Source organism: Ochlerotatus camptorhynchus, unplaced genomic scaffold, assembly GCF_037179485.1.
Source record: "Ochlerotatus camptorhynchus isolate MF236.1 unplaced genomic scaffold, CSIRO-AGI_Acam_v1.1 ptg000062l, whole genome shotgun sequence".
In the NCBI taxonomy this organism is placed as follows: Eukaryota; Metazoa; Arthropoda; class Insecta; order Diptera; family Culicidae; genus Ochlerotatus; species Ochlerotatus camptorhynchus.
The window spans coordinates 1,648,409-1,666,784 of record NW_027040552.1 but is presented as its reverse complement, the minus strand read 5'-3'; the positions used below and the strand labels follow the sequence as shown (position 1 = coordinate 1,666,784).

The 18,376-nt window shown below is 40.7% G+C and overlaps 1 protein-coding gene across 3 annotated transcripts in view; it reads right to left on the bottom strand.

Moving 5' to 3' along the window:
* Positions 1–18,376, bottom strand: part of rdx (BTB/POZ and MATH domain-containing protein rdx) — a 266,696-nt gene that overhangs the window by 81,458 nt on the left and 166,862 nt on the right. For 2 of the 3 annotated variants that reach the window (XM_065216375.1, XM_065216376.1), the window contains exons 1-2: positions 9,536–9,722; positions 8,736–8,889 (exon numbers count right to left, since the gene is read on the bottom strand). In XM_065216375.1, the coding sequence (XP_065072447.1) occupies positions 8,736–8,889; positions 9,536–9,582 (201 nt within the window). In that variant the 5' untranslated portion in view covers positions 9,583–9,722. Of the gene's footprint in view, positions 1–8,735; positions 8,890–9,535; positions 9,723–18,376 lie in introns of those variants that run through there. The other variant, XM_065216377.1, reaches the window with a different exon arrangement.

Genomic DNA, 18,376 nt, shown 5'->3' with positions numbered 1-18,376 from the left:
CGTTTCAAAAGTCTTTATGAGTCGCAGAAACCGAAAATGTGTAAGTTTTAGAAGCTGAAATCGTTCTTTTTTGAGTTTCAGAACCCGAAAATCGTTCCTTATTGCAGAAGCCAAACATATTTTCTGATAAGTTGTAGAACTCAAACATGGTTTCTTATAAGTAGTAGATACCGAAAATCGATTCTTATGACTTTCAGAAGCCCAAAATCGATCCTATCAAGTTGCAGAAACCGAAAATTGTATCTTATAAGATACAGAAGCTGAAAGTCGCTCCTGGTAAGATTTACAAGCCAAAAGTCAAAAAAATAGCTTTAAACGCGTTACAGAAGCCATGAACTGATGCAAAACCGAAAATTGGTTTTAACTTATTTTAGAAACCGAAAATCGTGTTTTATAAGTTGGAGAAGCTGAACACCGCTTTTAGTAAGTTCCAAAAGCCTAAAATCGTTCTATAAGTTGCGGAACTATAAAATCGTTTCTAATATGTTTCAGAAGCCGAAAATCGTATCTTATGAACTACAGGAGCTGAAAGTCGCCCCTAATAAGTTTTAAATAGAAGCCGAAGGCAAAACAAAAATGGTTTCTTATAAGCCAGTGGCGTCGCCTTAACCTCAACCTACCTGTGTACCAACTCTCAAAACATAAACAATTATCAAAATATTGCTTGCAATGGATAGATATCGAGTTAACTAGAAGATTAAGTGTATTTTTCAACGGATTCGAGTATGAATATCATTAAATCTGTTTTTGAAAGTTGGTGCAAAGGTAAAAAGTGAGGTTACGCGACGCCACTGTTATAAGCAGCAGAAGCTGAAAACCGTTTCTTATAAGTTGCAAAAGCCGAACAATCGGTTTGTTATGAGTTTCAAAAGCCCAAAATCGTTTCTTGTGGGATTCAGAAACCGAGAATCGTTCTTAATAAGATTCAGAAGCCAAACCCCGCTTCCTGGTAGGTTTCAGAAGCCAAAAAACCAATCCTTATAAGCTTTCGACTCCGACGTCTTATATCAGAAAATTGCATTGCAGAATGGAAACAACAATGTGACACTCTATTTATGCGCTAAAACTATGATATAGCACAGTGTCTGTTCTGGTGCAATTGACATAAGAGCGTGCTAGATATGTTCCTTAGTTTGGTTGCATATAGAGGATGACGATTCTCGACATTTTATGAATCCCAGGATTCGAGAATACAACATTAGGCTTTCCCGGGAATTCCCGATTGTAGGAATACAAACTAAAAAAACGATTTAATTTAATTTTTAGTTTATCGCATATCAGATAGCAACTGCAAGATCAACTTTTAGTCCTTGCTTCAATAGAAATCAGTCTGTTGACTTTTGCTGATATCACTTTGGCTGATCTTGATTCATGAAATACGACTTAAGGAATGTCAACATGTTGAGGTTTTTATCCTTAAGATTCGAACGCTTCTTAACACAAAAGTTTGATGATGATGATAAAACTCGCTTACTTTCGGTCGAAGTTGGCCCAATGCTTTTCAAAGCTTTGAAAAGCTTCTCAAGGTTGGGAGAAAGTTTTCCCTGTAGCTCAAATTCTTTTTGGATTGTTTTGGCAATGTCAGTGTTACTTGTACTAGGTACCATGCGTGTGTGTTCATGAATGCACTGAGTAAGTTTTTCTCTAAGTAGATCAACCTTCACTTTTGACTCTGTGTGCACTTCTTCTGTCCGTTGGAAAGATGTCTCCGGAACGGGATGGTTCAATAGGTTATTCTCATCACTCGTCAAGTCGATTACTCTTGATGCTACCAATTTGGCCATTTTCAGAATTTGAGTCCGAGATACCAGGGGAAGTTCATTTGTTCCTGTGCAATCCTTGTTCTGCAGAAAACGAAGCAAAGATACAAGTTCAACGTTGAGTCTTTCAGAGATTAGCGTAACCACCGCTTTGAAAAGCCGTTTGGCCCTTGAGAGTACTGATGAGGAAATGAAGGGTTCCTTTAGCTTAGAGGAGATCTGCGTTACGGTTTGATAAAGCTTCAGAAGCGAGATGAACAGGCTGCAAGCAATCTAACGGTGCTTGTACTGCTTCTGTGTCATTTGACCGAGAGATGCTTGAGATTTTGCTCACCGAGAGTTTCTTCAATATATGAGTGTACAAGCAAAAACCTTTCAAGCATAGTTTCCACACTGTTCCATCTGGTCTTTACATCCAATAAAAATTCCAATTCCTTTCCATGAACGTTCGAAATATTTGCTTGAGGAAGTCCATTTTTCAAAAGGAGAACGTTTAAAAAGCTTCACTATATGTCTGATGCGCAACAAGATCGATTTGACTTGGGGTACATACATACATACATACATACGCTATAGGATTCACATAGATTCGCATTTCAAGCTTATTGCATGTCGCATATTAGCTTATTGCGTGCTCTCAACCTAATGTTCTACATGCACTTCCACAGTTATTAATTGAGAGCTTTCGATGCCTGTACCATTTTTGCATTGGTATAATTGTGTGGCAAGTCCAATCATACTTCTATGCCCAGGGAAGTCGAGACATTTTCCAACCCGAAAAATTCCTAGACCGGACCGGGAATCGAACCCAGCTACCTAGCATGGTCTTACTGTGTGGCTGCGCCTTTACCGACTGAGCCAAGGGAGGCCCCAGTTCGATTTCAGCTGAGTCTTTATAAAGGACGTCGGAAACAGCCAAATCAAGGCCATGGTTGTAGCCAGTTTGATGCAGGTAATCTGTTAGAGAACCAAACTTGAGCATCACCTTCGTACCTGTGGTTGACCCAATGACATCTGCGTTGGTCAAATCGAATTCTGCCAATTGCTCCTGAATCAAAATATTGTGCAGATATTCGGTACAGTACAAGACCCCTATATTCGAGCCAATCTAAGATTGAAAATCGTTCCATCTGCACAATGTAAGTTAACATTCAGATATCTCCTGGACAGGATCTCTCGTCTAGAGAGAGACTGAACTTATCAGCACTGAGAGTTTGAATCTGCTCGATAACCTGTTTTCAAATCAAAACAAACATGTTGATCTTTGTATTTGTCTAAACCAATGTTACATTTTAGCTGATTTTTGGCATTTTAATAGAAGTTCCGAATCAGCGAGCCTCGCAACTATCTCAGATTGTGCTTTGTGTTTTAAGTAGCCTGACAAACTTGATTTTTTTGCTGTTTTGAAGCCTTCCGAAGAGCTTGGCTGTTGCTGGGATTCTGATGGTCGTTTCAAGTTTATGTAACTCGCTGATTCGAGATGTCGAAGCAGTCCGGATGTACTGCATCCCTTGCAATCCAGCACCTTCAAACAACGAGATCACAATGCCTTGACTGCCGAATGTTTGGTAAAATGCTTCCAAACTCCTGACATTTTAGCCTGATATAAACAACGAATGAACATCTTTTCTTTTACTAGATAAAATCTGCAAAAATTACAATTTTATCGATCCTCTTTTCGAAAATTTGGTTTGTTATAGCGGCAAGTTGAAGAATTCCTCCCTAACATGCAAATAACTTCGAGTATTGATTATCAACAAACAATAATGACAGAGCAGGCAGTAGAACCTCTCTAAATTGAATCAATATTTAAAGTATAGTCTGTTTAATCAGATTATGTGGTAAATCATAACAATCATCAAACAAAACTAATTCGTTAATCGAACCTAACTTCGCATAAATATAATAATTAATAAGAAACTTTTCAGATCCTGTGGTTCGCTGAATTACTCAAAAACTTAAAAGGATCTTGTTTTCAGAAGGTTCTTGATCATTTCAGGAGTTTTTAAGAGAAATTTAAACAACTTCAGGGATTTTTACATAACATCGGTAAGTTTAGTGAACTTTCAGAGAAGTCGAGCGAAATTGAGAGAAAAATCCTAAATTTTAACGAAGGTGGAATTCAGAGAAGCACTAATGAACTATACTGTAGTCTAGGGAACCTCAGAGGATTTAATCAGAACTTCAGAAAAACTGCGATTAAGTTCAGATAAATCCAAAAGTTCTTCGAAGAAGTTATATGAGAAGTTTTAGAAAATTTCCATGAAATCAGGTAACTTCAGACTTCTGGTAACCTTAGAAAAATTCAAGAAGCTCATACAATATCAGATAAGTTTAGGGTACCTTAGAGATGCTCAGAGAGCTTCGAGTAGTTCAGTGAACCTAAAAAAAGGAATTAAAAGATATCGGATCTCCATGTATTCGTCAATCCAACCCACCTTAGCATGAATATAATAGTTAATGAGGAAATTTCCAGGTCCTGTAGTTCGTTGAACCTTTCAACAGTTCTCTAAGCTTCAAATCATCTCCTTTTCAGAAAGTTCTAGATCATCTCAGGAGTTTTTATGAGAAATATAAGAACAACTTCAGAAATATATTTAGAGAACTTCGATAAGTTTAGTGAACTTTCAGAGAAGTCTAGCGAAATTGAGAGAAAGATCCTAAATTTTAACAGATAAGCGCTAATGAACTATATTGTAGTCTATGGAATTTGTGAGATGAGTTGAGCGGAACGTCAGAAAAACTTCTCCTAAGTTTAGATAAATTTAAAAGGAAATCTTTGCGATGTTTTAGAAACCTTTGATGAAATCAGGTAACTTCAGAAGGCTTCAGGTAACCTTTAAAAAAAAATCAAGAAACTCATAGAACCTCAGATAAGTTTGGGATACCTTAGGGATGCTCAGAGGACTTCGAGCAGTTCAGTGAACATAAAAAATAGACCAGGGTACCTAATTGGAGTTAGAAAATCTCAGAGATATAGAATCTCCATGTATTCGTCAATCCAACCCACCTTAGCATGAATATAATAGTTAATGAGGAACTTTGCAGATCCTGTAGTTTGCTGAACCTCTCAAAAGTTCTCCAAGCTACGAAGCATCTTCTTTTCAGAAGGTTCTAGATTATCTCAGGAGTTTTTATGAGAATATATAAGAACAACTTCAGAAATATATTTAGAGCACTTCGATAAGTTTAGTGAGCTTTCAGAGAAGTCATGCGAAATTGAGAGAAAAATCCTAAATTTTAACAGAGAAGCGGTAATGAACTATATTGTAATCTATGGAGTTTGTGAGATGAGTTGAGCAGAATTTCAGAAAAAACTTCTCCTAAGTTTAGATAAATTCAAAAAGAAACCTTTGATGAAATCAGGTAACTTCAGATAACTTCAGGTAACCTTAAAAAAAATCAATAAACTCATAGAACCTCAGATAATTATAGGGTACCTTAGAGATGCTCAGAGAACTTCAAGCAGTTCAGTGTGAACCTAAAAGAAGTCCAGGTAGCTAATTGGAATTAGAGATATAGATCTGATGAAAGTTCAAATGACTGCATACAAGTTCTGGAAATCCTGAGAAATTGTGTCCAAAAGCAAACTGCCGTCAACTCTATTTATTTTTCGTTTAGCTCAATTTTTGAGTAAGTTCAGTAACTAAAACGAGTGAAATCCAACACGGTTTTGAGTTTTTTTCCAAGCATTATTGACCTCCCGGATTGAACACATCCCAAACAGAAAGCCTCTCCCCAAAACAGTTCACCTGTTTCCCAACTCGTTTCAGCTAAATATCATTTTATTTTATTATTGTGTGCCTGATGGCAGTCGTCGTCATCGTCGTTGCCGGGTGTCAATAACCCCTGCGCCCTTACATTTTATTCGTCGTTTTTGCGCTATCTCTCTCTCTCTATTTTCTCTCCCTCCCTACCTCCCTCCAATCGCATCGTCATCGTCTTCATTCTCGACTCAAGGTGTTGCTGGTTATTGTTCTGGAATAAGGAAAAAGAAAATCGTTTTCCCAACCGACCGAACACCGAAAAGATTCGGGGGGATTTGTGCTCCGTCCGGCCAAGAAGAACGAGCGCACACAAAGAAAGCAAAAAGCGCCCCAGCCCAAAGGGGAGTGCGTAAGTTACGAGGTAAGCTATTCTCGAGAGTTTCTCCGGATAATTTTTTGAGTGTGATTACGTCGGTTGCGAAAAAGTCTGACTGAGAGGAGGAATGAACAGCGTTTGATCGAAACGAAACGACAAACACTGACTGTATATGCTCAAGATGTTAAGGAGGGAATGATGGGAACATCGGGAAGAGGGAACCCAATATTCCTAGCGTGGGGGTTTGCTGGACACAGCGGGGTGAATTTGTGGGTACATTTGTTCGAGCTTTAGGCGAAAAATGTATTGGATTGAACGTGAAATTTTTTGTCAGTGTAGTTTTAATGGTGTAGAATCGGTTTTTAACAATTTTGACCACTGTTGATGTCATATGAATTGTAACAAATAATAATGCTGCTTAATCACGAGAAACTGCCTGAAAATTGAGTTTGGCTATACAATCAAAATAACGCCAGAACGTTAAAATTAAATGAATCAAAGAAAATTTAAGGATAATCTTAGATTTACAACTCCTACTAAAAGGGACCTAAAACATCCAAAGTTATTGAAAAGTGTCCGAAAACTTTCGAACAACAGTGTGCCAACCTGAGCAAATAGAACGAGGCAGAAGGAGCGAAAAACGGTCGAAATGGAAACATTTACTAAATACGTGCCCATCGATCCGGGTTGTTACAGACGTAGACCAGCAACAACAACAAACAGAGGTAGGTTCCGACGAAGAGGGTCACACACGCTTGGGAAATGGAATGAATGTGTATTCGCGCTGAAATAGTTGAACCGACTGAATTCTGCCAGGAATTATTGAAGAGAGCCCGGTGACCATGAACTCTATGGTTTCGCTCGGTTGTTCTTTTCTGGTAGATTATTGTACACACATCGACGGTACCCTACGTAGGTACCGCTACTACATGGTTGCTCCGCATTAGCGTTCATTAGCGAGAGGAGGCGTGCAAGGCTAATTTAATTGAGCGAGATTAAAAGAGTACTGTGCCAATCGATGTCGACGAGTGAGGGAGTTTGAATTTATAGTGCCAAGTGAAGTGAATAAGAATTTAGCGGTTCACGTTGCTGGATAGTAGCAGATTTTAGCGGCAAAGTTATTGAACATACTAGAACCATCTAGCGGACGATTTTGGAATTAAGGATCAATTATTTTCAGGCACAAAACAGGAATGAATTTGACACGACGTTAACCGACATTTAATAATAACTTGAGACCAAGGAAATTTTGATTGCATAACAACGACGCCAAAACGACATGACAACCCCTTAAAACGCCGGAAATTCCTCAAAACGTTAAAATGGCTAAAACTCTCGCTTACTGAAAACGCTAGATCTTTTTTTAAAAAACACGAAAACAGCCTAAAACATCCCAAATAACTTAGAAATCGCCAAAAATTTCCTTAGAAACGATAATAATTTTCTATGTTTTTCCAGGTAGTAGACACCCTGAAAATCATCAAATCGACCAAGAAACTCCTTCAAAACCTTAATTTGTTTTATTACCACAATTTGCTACTTGAGAACATGCTCAGGCAGTTTTCGATAGGCATTCAAAATAAAATCGATTCAGTCCACAGTACCCAGGTTAGCTCCAACAGTTATTACCGTTATTCAAGAATTATGCAAACTGGTCAAGGGCCCGACACTAGAAATCCACAATTTTCATTCTTCTCTCCCAGCGAGTTCCAACGGATTTTCAAAAGTATTTTTAGGTCAAACGGAGTTATGAAGCTTCATCACTCACGAGTTCATTCGATGACACCGAATTGCTTTTCCCCACAGGAATCAATTTATTAGAGTGCTCTCATCGATCTTCCATGGCAGATTTTCGAAGAAATCTCCGCACGCACATTCATGTGCGTAATAATTTCTCCGCGACGACGGCGGCGACGGCGAGGCTCGCTTAGACTCCAAACGTGAAAGCTGTGTGCTAAAATGATTGACTTAATGAGGTCTCAACCCGCTCGCTCGCTCCTCGACTGGCAGCCAGGCAACCAGTTCCCGGAGCGTGACTCCAACCAACCTGAACCAGGGGCGAGCACTGTGCCAGAGGGGAAAGAACTTGTTTCGCATTAGCTCTCTGTCGAGCTCAATCCCTGCTTTGGATCGTTCAAGAAGTGATGGTAAATCGGTGGGATGTCCAGCCGGCTTTGATCTACCCCAAATAGGCCGCATCGCTTCGCGTTGTCACTTCCAAGTTGTCGTTGTAACCTGGCCGCGGCAGTCCCAATGCGTGGAATATAAATAATAGCAATATTACCGGGAATTACGAGCTACGGACGGACGTGTAAGCATGGGGTAAACTGCAGCGCTTTTCAACAGCACAGCGCGCAGTTGACAGTCAGTGCGATGACTCGACGAAGGAGTCTACCTACTCTGGCTGCGTGCGAGATATGAACGCTGCGTGTTGAAGACGAGGGAAGGGGATGGCAGTGTAGAACATACAACAACGTGCGAAGAGCAACAAGAAGGAGCACCAAAGAGCAGAGAGTCGAGCTGCGAAGCACAGAAGTGGAGGAAGTGGCGGCGGCGACGACGACGGCGAGGTCAACGCACGTAATGATGTGTGCGAGAGTGCGGAACTTGCCAGCCGCCAGCCGCGTACCACAACACACTATATGTGTATAGTTTGTTCTTTGCTTTTTTGATGTTGCTGTTGTTGTTTTTTTGTGATGTTAAGTGCAAGCGAGTTTAAGGCCCATGACTTTGGGGTGCGATGTTCTTCCTTGAATGCGAAAACTCCTTTTCAAAATGTGCAAAACAGGTCGGATCAACGACTGTGTCGAGGCAGTTGCTCCCCGCTATCCCCCCTTTCCAACCATCAGAAATGCTTGCTCCATGTTTTGACGGCGACGACGCTGGACTTACCTGAGTGTAACACCAATTTTCCGCAACCGGTGTGTTGACCTCTGGCAGAGGGGGTGATGGCACTCGACTGACCGCCATTGTGCTGCTGGAAGAGTGCAGGTTGGAGGTGACTCTAGCCGTCTGCCCTGCCGGACAGTCACTCACTACCGGCAATCTGAAAGTGAGAAGAAAGGGGCAAATGAAATAGGTTAGTGATTTGATTCATGAAAAGTGCGATGCGTAGGGAGTACCCCCTATGGAGAGCAAGAGACGGGGAATATATTAGGGAAGGTTTACGTAGGACAACGCAGCCGAGACCTCCCTCGAATGCTTGCGCGCACGGGACCACCAGAAAAGATCACCGTGGCTAATCGTTTATTGACAGACTTTTCAAAATTCAAGGAACAAACCGACAGCTGCTTTCCGGGTCAAAAGCGAGAGACGAGGAAAAGGATCATCGTCCGACCCACCGACCGAAAAAAAAGAGAAGCGATTTGTTAATGTTTTGCCCTGTCCTTCTGGGTTCGTTTCGTTTCCACATTCATACTGCTCTCTGCGTCTGAGAGGAAGGTAGATATACAACAGTCGAAATCATTTTTATTGATTTCCAAGAGTTGAAGGCTGTTTGCATTGGAAACGAAACCAAGGTTGCGAGAGCAGCCCGAAATAATTTATTAACGTTTAGAGAGGGAGGGCCTTGGCTGGTAGAACGATTCAGAAAAGTGCCTTTGTAGCATTCTAGGTTGGTGTTTCAATGAATCAGGTCAACGGCCTTGAACCCTCGTCGATTTTGTGACTCGTGATTAGTTAGTTCTCCGTACCTCACAGTGTAATAGCTAAGCCAACTGGAATCGTCAGCGGACGTCATCTAGACAACAGTTGCGACAACACGTGCGATCCACAACAACACTGCGACGACATGTGCTGAGAACTTGTGAATCCGTGCGTGAATTAAGCTCTTGCCATCTATCACTGTCTTCTTCTGTTCACCCGGTTTCACTGTATCTTACACACACACACTCTCTCTCTCTTTTGTGCCTTCTCTTCTTCTCCTTCTCTCGTCTTCCTTCACTTCTCTGACACGGTTTCACTGTTTTCCAACTACTCAAACCACTGGTGATTGCCGTTGTTGGTGGTGACCCTTATTAAACGACACAGAAACTCGCTGAAAAGGGGGCTACAGCATATAATATTTCCTCTTCGGGCGAAACCAAACACAAAACACCGCACCGCACTGTACTTTCCCGAGAAATCACTCTTTTCACCGCAAGTATTTTTCGAAAACACTATCCACACTCTACCATGCACCAGTGCCAGTGCCTGCCAGTTTACCAAACACGTCACACTATAACCGAGGCTCTCGTCTGTTCAACCCGTTGAACCGTCCACACGCTCCTGACGGCTGCAGAAACTGTCTTGCGAAAACCGAGATCTCAAACCGTCAACCGCACCGCACACAATTTTTTGATAAAGAAAATAATACTCTGGTAAAAACCTGAAGAGGAAGTCACCCCAAAAAATGCCGAGAACCGACCGAGAAAACGGGGCCCCAACTAGTGCACAGAGTATTGTATGTCGAAGCGCGCACACCAACACCTCAAGACTGCCTCTAGTTGGCGCTGAGCAGGTTTGCGTTGGCCTGTAACCGTCAAGCTCTGACCAAATCCTCTCTCCCTCTCGCATGCTCTTATGCTCCCGCTCACTCTCTATTCTCATACTGCCGCACGCTTCTTGTACGCATTCTTCTCTCGCATGCTCACCATCGTTCCTGCACAATGTGCGGCATCCGCTCTCCTTCTCTCTGGCTCTCAAATCTCGCTTATTATCATGAAAATGTACGTTCTCTCGAACCGTTCACGTTCTCGGTAATTTGTCAATTTATCTCCTACTTCGCCTGAACACCCCCATTCCAACTCCCCCATCATCATCATCATCATCATCATCATCATCGTTTTCGTCGTCGTCGTCGTCGTTACATATGGATTAATTTTAAACGTTCTGACACCCCTCATTGCTATCGCATCGACCATCAATCAATCACCGCCACCGCCGCCGCCGCCGCTGGCCGTGTTCTTGTATCGCGTCCTAAGACAACAACAGGTGATTGACTGCTAGGTGACTTACTCAAACTTCCCAATGCTTGTTTCGCTGTATTTGCTTTACTGCAAATTCGCACTAATTCCTGTTCTATTTTGAAACATTTTATCACCCGTTGCGTCGGTCGTTGCCGTCCCTTCCGTTAACCCGCTCCGCACCGATCCGTCCCTAGGGTCTAGCAATGCTGTAAATGACCACCACCCAATCGCAAATGGGTACATTTGCCCGATAGGTACACGCGCCACCAATGTATCCGTCTCCGCATCGTGGGTCACGACGAGCAAAGAGGGGGGGGGGGGGGGATTCAGTATCGATTTGTCTTCCCCGAAAAATTAGCAAGGTCGCACGGGGCGATATCCGTTCGAGTTCAGAGGGTGACAGCTTCTTAAATGTGTCGTCGTCTAGGATCAGCTAATGCTCCTTGATAGAACAAAACGTCAATGTGCGCTGCGGTGGTGAACCCATCAGAAGCAGTAAAGGCAGCAGGAGGAGTCACTGAACGGAAGACCTTGAAGCATTGCTGGTGCTACTGATGCCACACTTCGTGCTTCTGCCACTATCGCGTCCCTGTGCTGTTATTGTGTTGCTGCCGTTACCGCTCTGAGGAGGGATGAGTTGCCTGCGGTGTAAGCTTGTGATGATGACGGCTGGGTATAACTGTGTTGACAATGTGTGTACTGGTGCTGCTGCTGTTACTGCTGGTGATAAGGATTCGCAATCTACTCAACTCGCTTCGAGTGCTCCCACACTCCCGTTTTTTTCCACTATAGGTACCTTTTTGTGCACAGCAGTGTATTGGTGCGAATATAGATTGAGAGTAGAATTTGATACTTCTCCTCTTCGCGCAAAGCGTGATGATTTAGCAAATTCGGAATGTCTGATGAAGGTCGTGCACCCATATTTCGGGGGGGTTCAGGGGGATTATGACTTGATGACGATGATGGCGAAGGTTTCGCGTGCACACACACCGTTGGTTAAATATTTAATTCGTTCATTCGCTGTATTTCTGCGGTTTTTTTTTTTTATTTAGAGAAGACGACCTCTAGACTGCTTGCAGTTGACCCAGAACAAAACAAAAAACCACTTGTGTTCTCCTCACCACAGGCACGTTTGGGTTCAAAGTCGTCGCTCTCGAATACCAGAATAGGTTATTTGACTTCCCCGAAGACACGATGGAATGAACCAATTTCGGTTTTTGGCTATTTTTACCGGGAAATTGGATTTCTTCTTTCGAGGGAAGGCAGACAGACGCAGATATAGGACCGAGTACAAGGTGTTTGTCAAAGCTTTTGCTCGGTAAAGGTCATTTCGGTGACAGAGCTATAGAGCAGTTCAAGGCCAAATAGCAAAAAATAGAAATTTTAACTCGAACTTCTCCGATTTGTATGAAACTTTGAATTATTTTGTGTTTTGGACAATTATTAACATTTGTGCTAATATTCGGCCATTTTAGATCTTGGTTATTTTTTTTCAAAATAGCTTATTTCACATTTTTAATAAATTTTAGCATCAAAACGTCACTTCTAATTAAAATGACGTCAGAGTCAAAGTAGTAGAGAAAAACAAAGTGTTTCTAGGAAAAATAAACACAGTAAATTTATTTAAGTACTTTCGAATAAAAAAAAAATCTAAAAAAGTGATGAAAGCTTAAATCTCTCAAAATTACCTTGTTCAAAATTCGTAACTAAGAAAATAAAGCTTATAATAAATACAAACTTTGGAATATTGAAAACCTTGAACCATTAAAAATTTGCAGAAATTGTAAAATAAGAACTTTTGATCAATTTTTATTAACTTTTTTTCTTGTGCAATATTTACGGAAATTACATAAAACATGTACCAACAAAAAGTTAAATAATACCAAAAGTTCATTTTCTACGAATTTTAAGCGTTCAATAGTTTTAATATTTATAAAAAAATGTATTTTTCATGAGCTGTTTTCTTTAAAAAAAATTATAAATTATGGAAAAGATCATTTTGAAACATTTAAGTCTTATCACTATTTTGGAACTTTTAATCCAAGCTACTCAAATACATTTACCGTCAAATACGCCATTTGAAAAAAAAAGATCTAATATGGCCAAATTTTTGCACAAATTTGAATAATTGACCATAATGAACAATCATACAAAGTTTCATGCAAATCGGAGAAGATCGAGTCTGATCGATTCGTCATTTGGCGTGGAACTACTCCATAGCTATTGTAGACGAAATCAATTCAGTTGAAATAGGAATGAATACGTAGACGATACGAGAGAAGGCCTAACATAGATATGAAACGTTCCAAGATATATGAGTTGCAATATAAGGCTGATATACATTCAACACTCCGAATACGGTGGGTAAAAACTTTACGACGACTACGAAGCCTCCGAAAAACGTGTAACGGCAAGTTTGCAATGACATAACATAACTATTTCTTGATGAATTTCAAAAATTGTGGAACCTCTAGAATTCCTAGGGTCTGTAGATCATTTTGATTGTTAAAAGATTTAAAATAGGGTCGCCTACTTTTTTTTAAAGCGAAAAGAGTCGTCACAAGTTTTTTTAAGGGGTGTTCATGGGATTTGAATCAACGCATCGAAGACAAAATACATGAAAGGAAGAGGTTCTAGGGAAGACAATGTTAGCCTCCCACCCCGAGTTCAGATTGACGGTGACGACATCGAGGTGGTCGATGAGTTCGTGTATTTGGGCTCAGTGGTGACCGCCGAAAATGATACCAGCAGAGAAATTCAAAGACGCATTATGGCAGGGAATCGTGCCTACTTTGGACTCCGGAGGACGCTCCAGTCGAAAAAAAATTCGCCGCCGCACGAATTTGACTGTCTACAAGACGTTGATTAGACCGGTGGTCCTCTACGGCCACGAGACCTGGACTATGCTAGTGGAGGACCAACGCCCCCTTGGTGTTTTCGAACGGAAGGTGTTGCGTAACATCCACAGTGGAGTGCAGATGGATGACGGAACGTGGAGGAGGTGAATGGACCATGAATTGCACTAGCTGCTGGGAGAACCATCCATCGTCCACATTGCAAAAATTGGGCGACTACGGTGGGCTGGGCACGTCGTAAGAATGCCGCACGACGACCCAGTGAAAATGGTTCTAGGAAACGACCCAACAGGAACAAGAAGAAGAGGCGCGCAGCGGGCAAGGTGGATCGACCAAGAAGAAGGCGACCTGCGGACCCTTCGCAGACTACGAGGCGGGTGAAGTGTGGCCAGTGGAGACGACTTCTTCGGACAGCAGAGGACAACAAGGCCTTAGACTGATTGGTAAATAGTAAGTCATGGGTTTTGCAAGTTGCTTAAGATCTATAATTTAGATTATTGGGCACAAATGTTCATAGTTAGCCAGAATACACTCATAGTTCCTACATATGTACCCACAGAACGGTCCTCCGGAACATCCGTAAAAGTGGTCAATCCACGAAACCGATCTTAGAGCCCCGCGTTTTTTTCAAACATTAGGAACTGTAATATTTGAAAGAATTTGGGGTCGTAACATAAACATGGGCCTGAGTGCCCATTGGACCGTCCTCCGGTAGATCCGGAACATCCGTAAAAGAGGTCAATAAATGAAACTAATCCTAGAGCTCCACAGGTTTTTTTTTTAAAGCATTAGGAACTGTGAAATAAGAATGAATTTGGGGTCGTGACATAAACATGTACCTGGATGGCCATGGGACCGTACTCCAGCAGATCTAGGTCCATTTTTATGTCACGACCTCAAATTATTTCTTATACACAGTTCCTAATGTTTTCAAAAAAAAAACACGGAGCTCTTGGATCAGTTTCGTGGAATGACCACTTTTACGGATGTTCCGGATCTTCCGGAGGACTGTTTAGTTGTCTCCAGGAATCCGTATTACGGAAGAAAACGATGCGACACTAACGACTCTATTATTTGAAGGAGCTTGTGATTAAAACCACGATCTTCTGCTCAGTAAGCAAAACTGATCGCTCTAAGGCCACCGAGCCTTTCATATTACAACAGATATGCTGAAACTAAATTTTATCTACAACAATTTTGTCCACTTTATGTATTATCTAGAAATACTCGGATCATGCCCAGAAGTGGTAAATGACGTTTTGTTACCGTACACCGTGTATATAGTTTCTATGAGATATACGCTGCCATTTTTGGCATAACAATTCCATTCGTTAAAAGTGCAACCTGAAGAAAACCGCTGTTGAAGCTTTTTACTCTATTAATGTGGGACTACGTCTCTGTGGGATATACTGGGGAGCAAATCAACAAATTATGTGACGAAATAGTGTCAGATTTTAAACTCTTATAGCATTGCCATTTATGGATATATTTCAGATTTGCTCACACTCTTTGATTCACATTTAATGTAAGATTTATTTGGTAAATAGTTTATAGAAGATTATCATTAGTGAAAATTGATCACACTTTTTGGCCGTAACCATCCAATCACGCGCTTGCTTGCTGTGACCAGTGATGGAAAAATTCACGAAAACTCACTATGGCTCGCAAACTTTTCCCTTGGTGAACTTCGTGAAATATCGCGAACTTTTCCAACACTGGCTGTGACTATCGAGCATAAATGCCAAATTTGAAGATATAGGGTTTTTTTTATTCTTGATTTGTTTTCCGAACTGCATACCAATGCTACCGACGCCAGGGAGGCAGCTTCCACACCTGGACCCTACCTACCGACCCATCAACTCATAGACCGGAGACCAACGACGTTATTGCCTTAGAAAATCGCAGCGGCGCCGACTGGGATTGAACCCAGGCCTTTTGGGATGAGAGGCAATCACGATTATCACTACAGCACCGGCGACGCTACAGATATAGGGTTAATGTCCCTAATGTCAGCCTAAGTGTTCCTAATATTGGGCCCATGCATACATTTCCAAGGAAAGCGTTTTTGACAATGTTTCACTAGTAACCAAAAATATCCATTTTTACTGTCCAGATGACGCATTGTTCTACGAAAAATTGAAGAATATAATATTTTTATTGATAGGCCCAATCTTTAGATCCATAGACCAACATTAGAGCCATTTTCCCAATCTTCATTTGGAAGACACTTGAAATTCTTGTTGTTTATTAATTTATTTAATAAGGCTCAATCGTTAAAACTTCACAGAGCCGAGGATTCTTGTTCACTATACAATACATCTTAAAACTATAGTCAAAAGGTACAACACAATAAACACTTTATCTTCCACTATCCAATAAGCCACCTCCATCAGAACGGGAGCTGCTTTCAGTGGTTACATTGTATGGCAGTATCGCCAACCAACGGGGGGCAGAGCGCTTCCATTGTAGCAATGGACGCAAAACGTGGTCAGCACTTACACACTCATCACGAAATGGTTGCTTTCCAAAGTCGACGACGCATCGACTGAAACAACTACTGATGAAGAACAATGAGGAGGACCACACAATGGTTGCTGCCGAGTAAACAGACGATCGCGTGACACACATAAAGAGTAGCCTGCTTCTGTCGACAGCCGAGTATTTGAAATTCTGTGAAGATTTTTGCTATAGAAATGAAGACTTTGACTCTAAATTTTAAGCACCTTCGAGATGTTGATTATGAATGATGCAAATAATGTGTTGAAAAATATCTACAGCTGAATACTTCCTTACAAACCTATAATTTTCTGTAACAGCATTAGAATTTGTGGTTTAAGATTTTCTAAATAATTATCCAGATTATATTTTTCCAGAGGACTTCATTGAAATATTCCTTCAGTTGAAGATCTTTTGAATACTATTTGATCAACCTGAAGTCTTGAAGTCTGGAAGAAGCTTCCTTAGGTAGATTGGAAGAAACTTCTGGAGAAAGCCGGAACAGTTGAAAGAAACTTCAAGGCAAACATTCCGGAAGAAATGGATTTCTGGGAGATCTTCTTATTCGAATTTCATGCTTATTGCTTATCGCATATCAGCTTATTGCGTGCTCTCAACTTAGTGTTCTATAGATGCAGTTCCACAGTTATTAATTGAGAGCTTTCGATGCCTGTACCATTTATGCATTAGCATAATTGAGTGACAAGTAAAATCATACTCTACGCCCAGGGAAGTCGAGAAATTTTCCAACCCGAAAAAATCCTCGGACCGGGAATCGAACCCAGCCACCTTCAGCATGATCTTGCTTTGTAGCTGCGCCTTTTCCGACTGAGCTAAGGACTGGCCTCCTTTCTGGGAGATGTTAGCACAATATTCCCTGAATTCCGTACTTGTTCTAATGATCCAGAAATTTTTCTGATATTGTAAAATCATACCTGAAGTTTTCGGAACATTCCTGACATGCACTTAGGAATATTCCATAATTTCTCGAATTTTCATAAAATTTCTTGCAATTTTCCTGAAGTTAGTAGTGCTGTTTTGAAGTTCTCTGATCTTTCCTGATCGAAGTACTCTAAACTTTCCTGATTCTAATGAAACTACCGAAAAATCTCTAATCATCGTTGAAGGTCTCTGGATTTATTTGATGATTTCGGAATTTTCTTATTGGGGCCTCATAGCCTAGTCAGTAAAGGCACGGTATTACCAAGCCGGAGACGGCGGGTTCGATTCCCGGTCCGGTCGAGGGAATCTTTCGGGTTGGAAATTTTCTCGACTTCCCTGGGCATAGAGTATCATTGTGCTTGCCACACAATATACAAATTCATGCATTGGTATTGGCATCGAAAGCTCTCAATTAATAACTGAGGAAGTGCATTTAGTTGAACACCAAGTTGAGAGCACGCAATAAGCTTATATGCACTAAGCAATAAGATTGATATGCGAATAAGAAGTAAGAATGAATTTCTTAAGAGATAAATTGAAATAAGTTCACGTTTTAGGATTAATTTAATATTTGTATCGTAAATCACATTTCAAACCTCCTACTCCCTTTTCGCATCCAAAATATTGTAAATCTCTAATAACCTCGAGACAACCGCGAGTATTCGGTCCAGTTCCTTTAACTTCAAATATAAGACAGTAATAATGTATAACGAAAAAACGAACTCGGCTCTGTAAAGTTTATTCGATTGAGCCTGTACAAATGAAGTAATTTTTAAAAAATAAAAAATAAATTACTAAGCGCGCTCACAATTTTCTTGAATTAATGTAACATCAGCATTGAATTTATCTGTTCTTCTTGAAGTTTTTTTTTTATATTTGTAAAACTTTTCGAAACTGCTATTAACCAACTCCGAACTTTCCTTAAAATGTTCTCACAATTTTCTAATGTTTATATAACTTCCCTTACGTTTCCAACTTCTCGGAACTTTGCTGAAGTTTTCAGAAATTCCCTGATTCCCGGAACATTCCTTGGCATTAATTGATCTGTCCTGATGTTCTCAGACCATTGTTAAAATTTTCTCAATTCTCTTGAAACAAATGGAACGGTCCTGAAAACCATTACATTTCACTGAAATGCAGTTGAAAATAGATTTTTTTTAATCGACCTTCTCCAATTTGCATGAAACTTTGTGTAATTGTTTGTTATGGGCAATGATTCACATTTTTGCTAGAATTCGGCCATTTTGGATCTTGTGAAATTTTCAAAATGGCGTCCTTGAAATTTTTCAAAAAG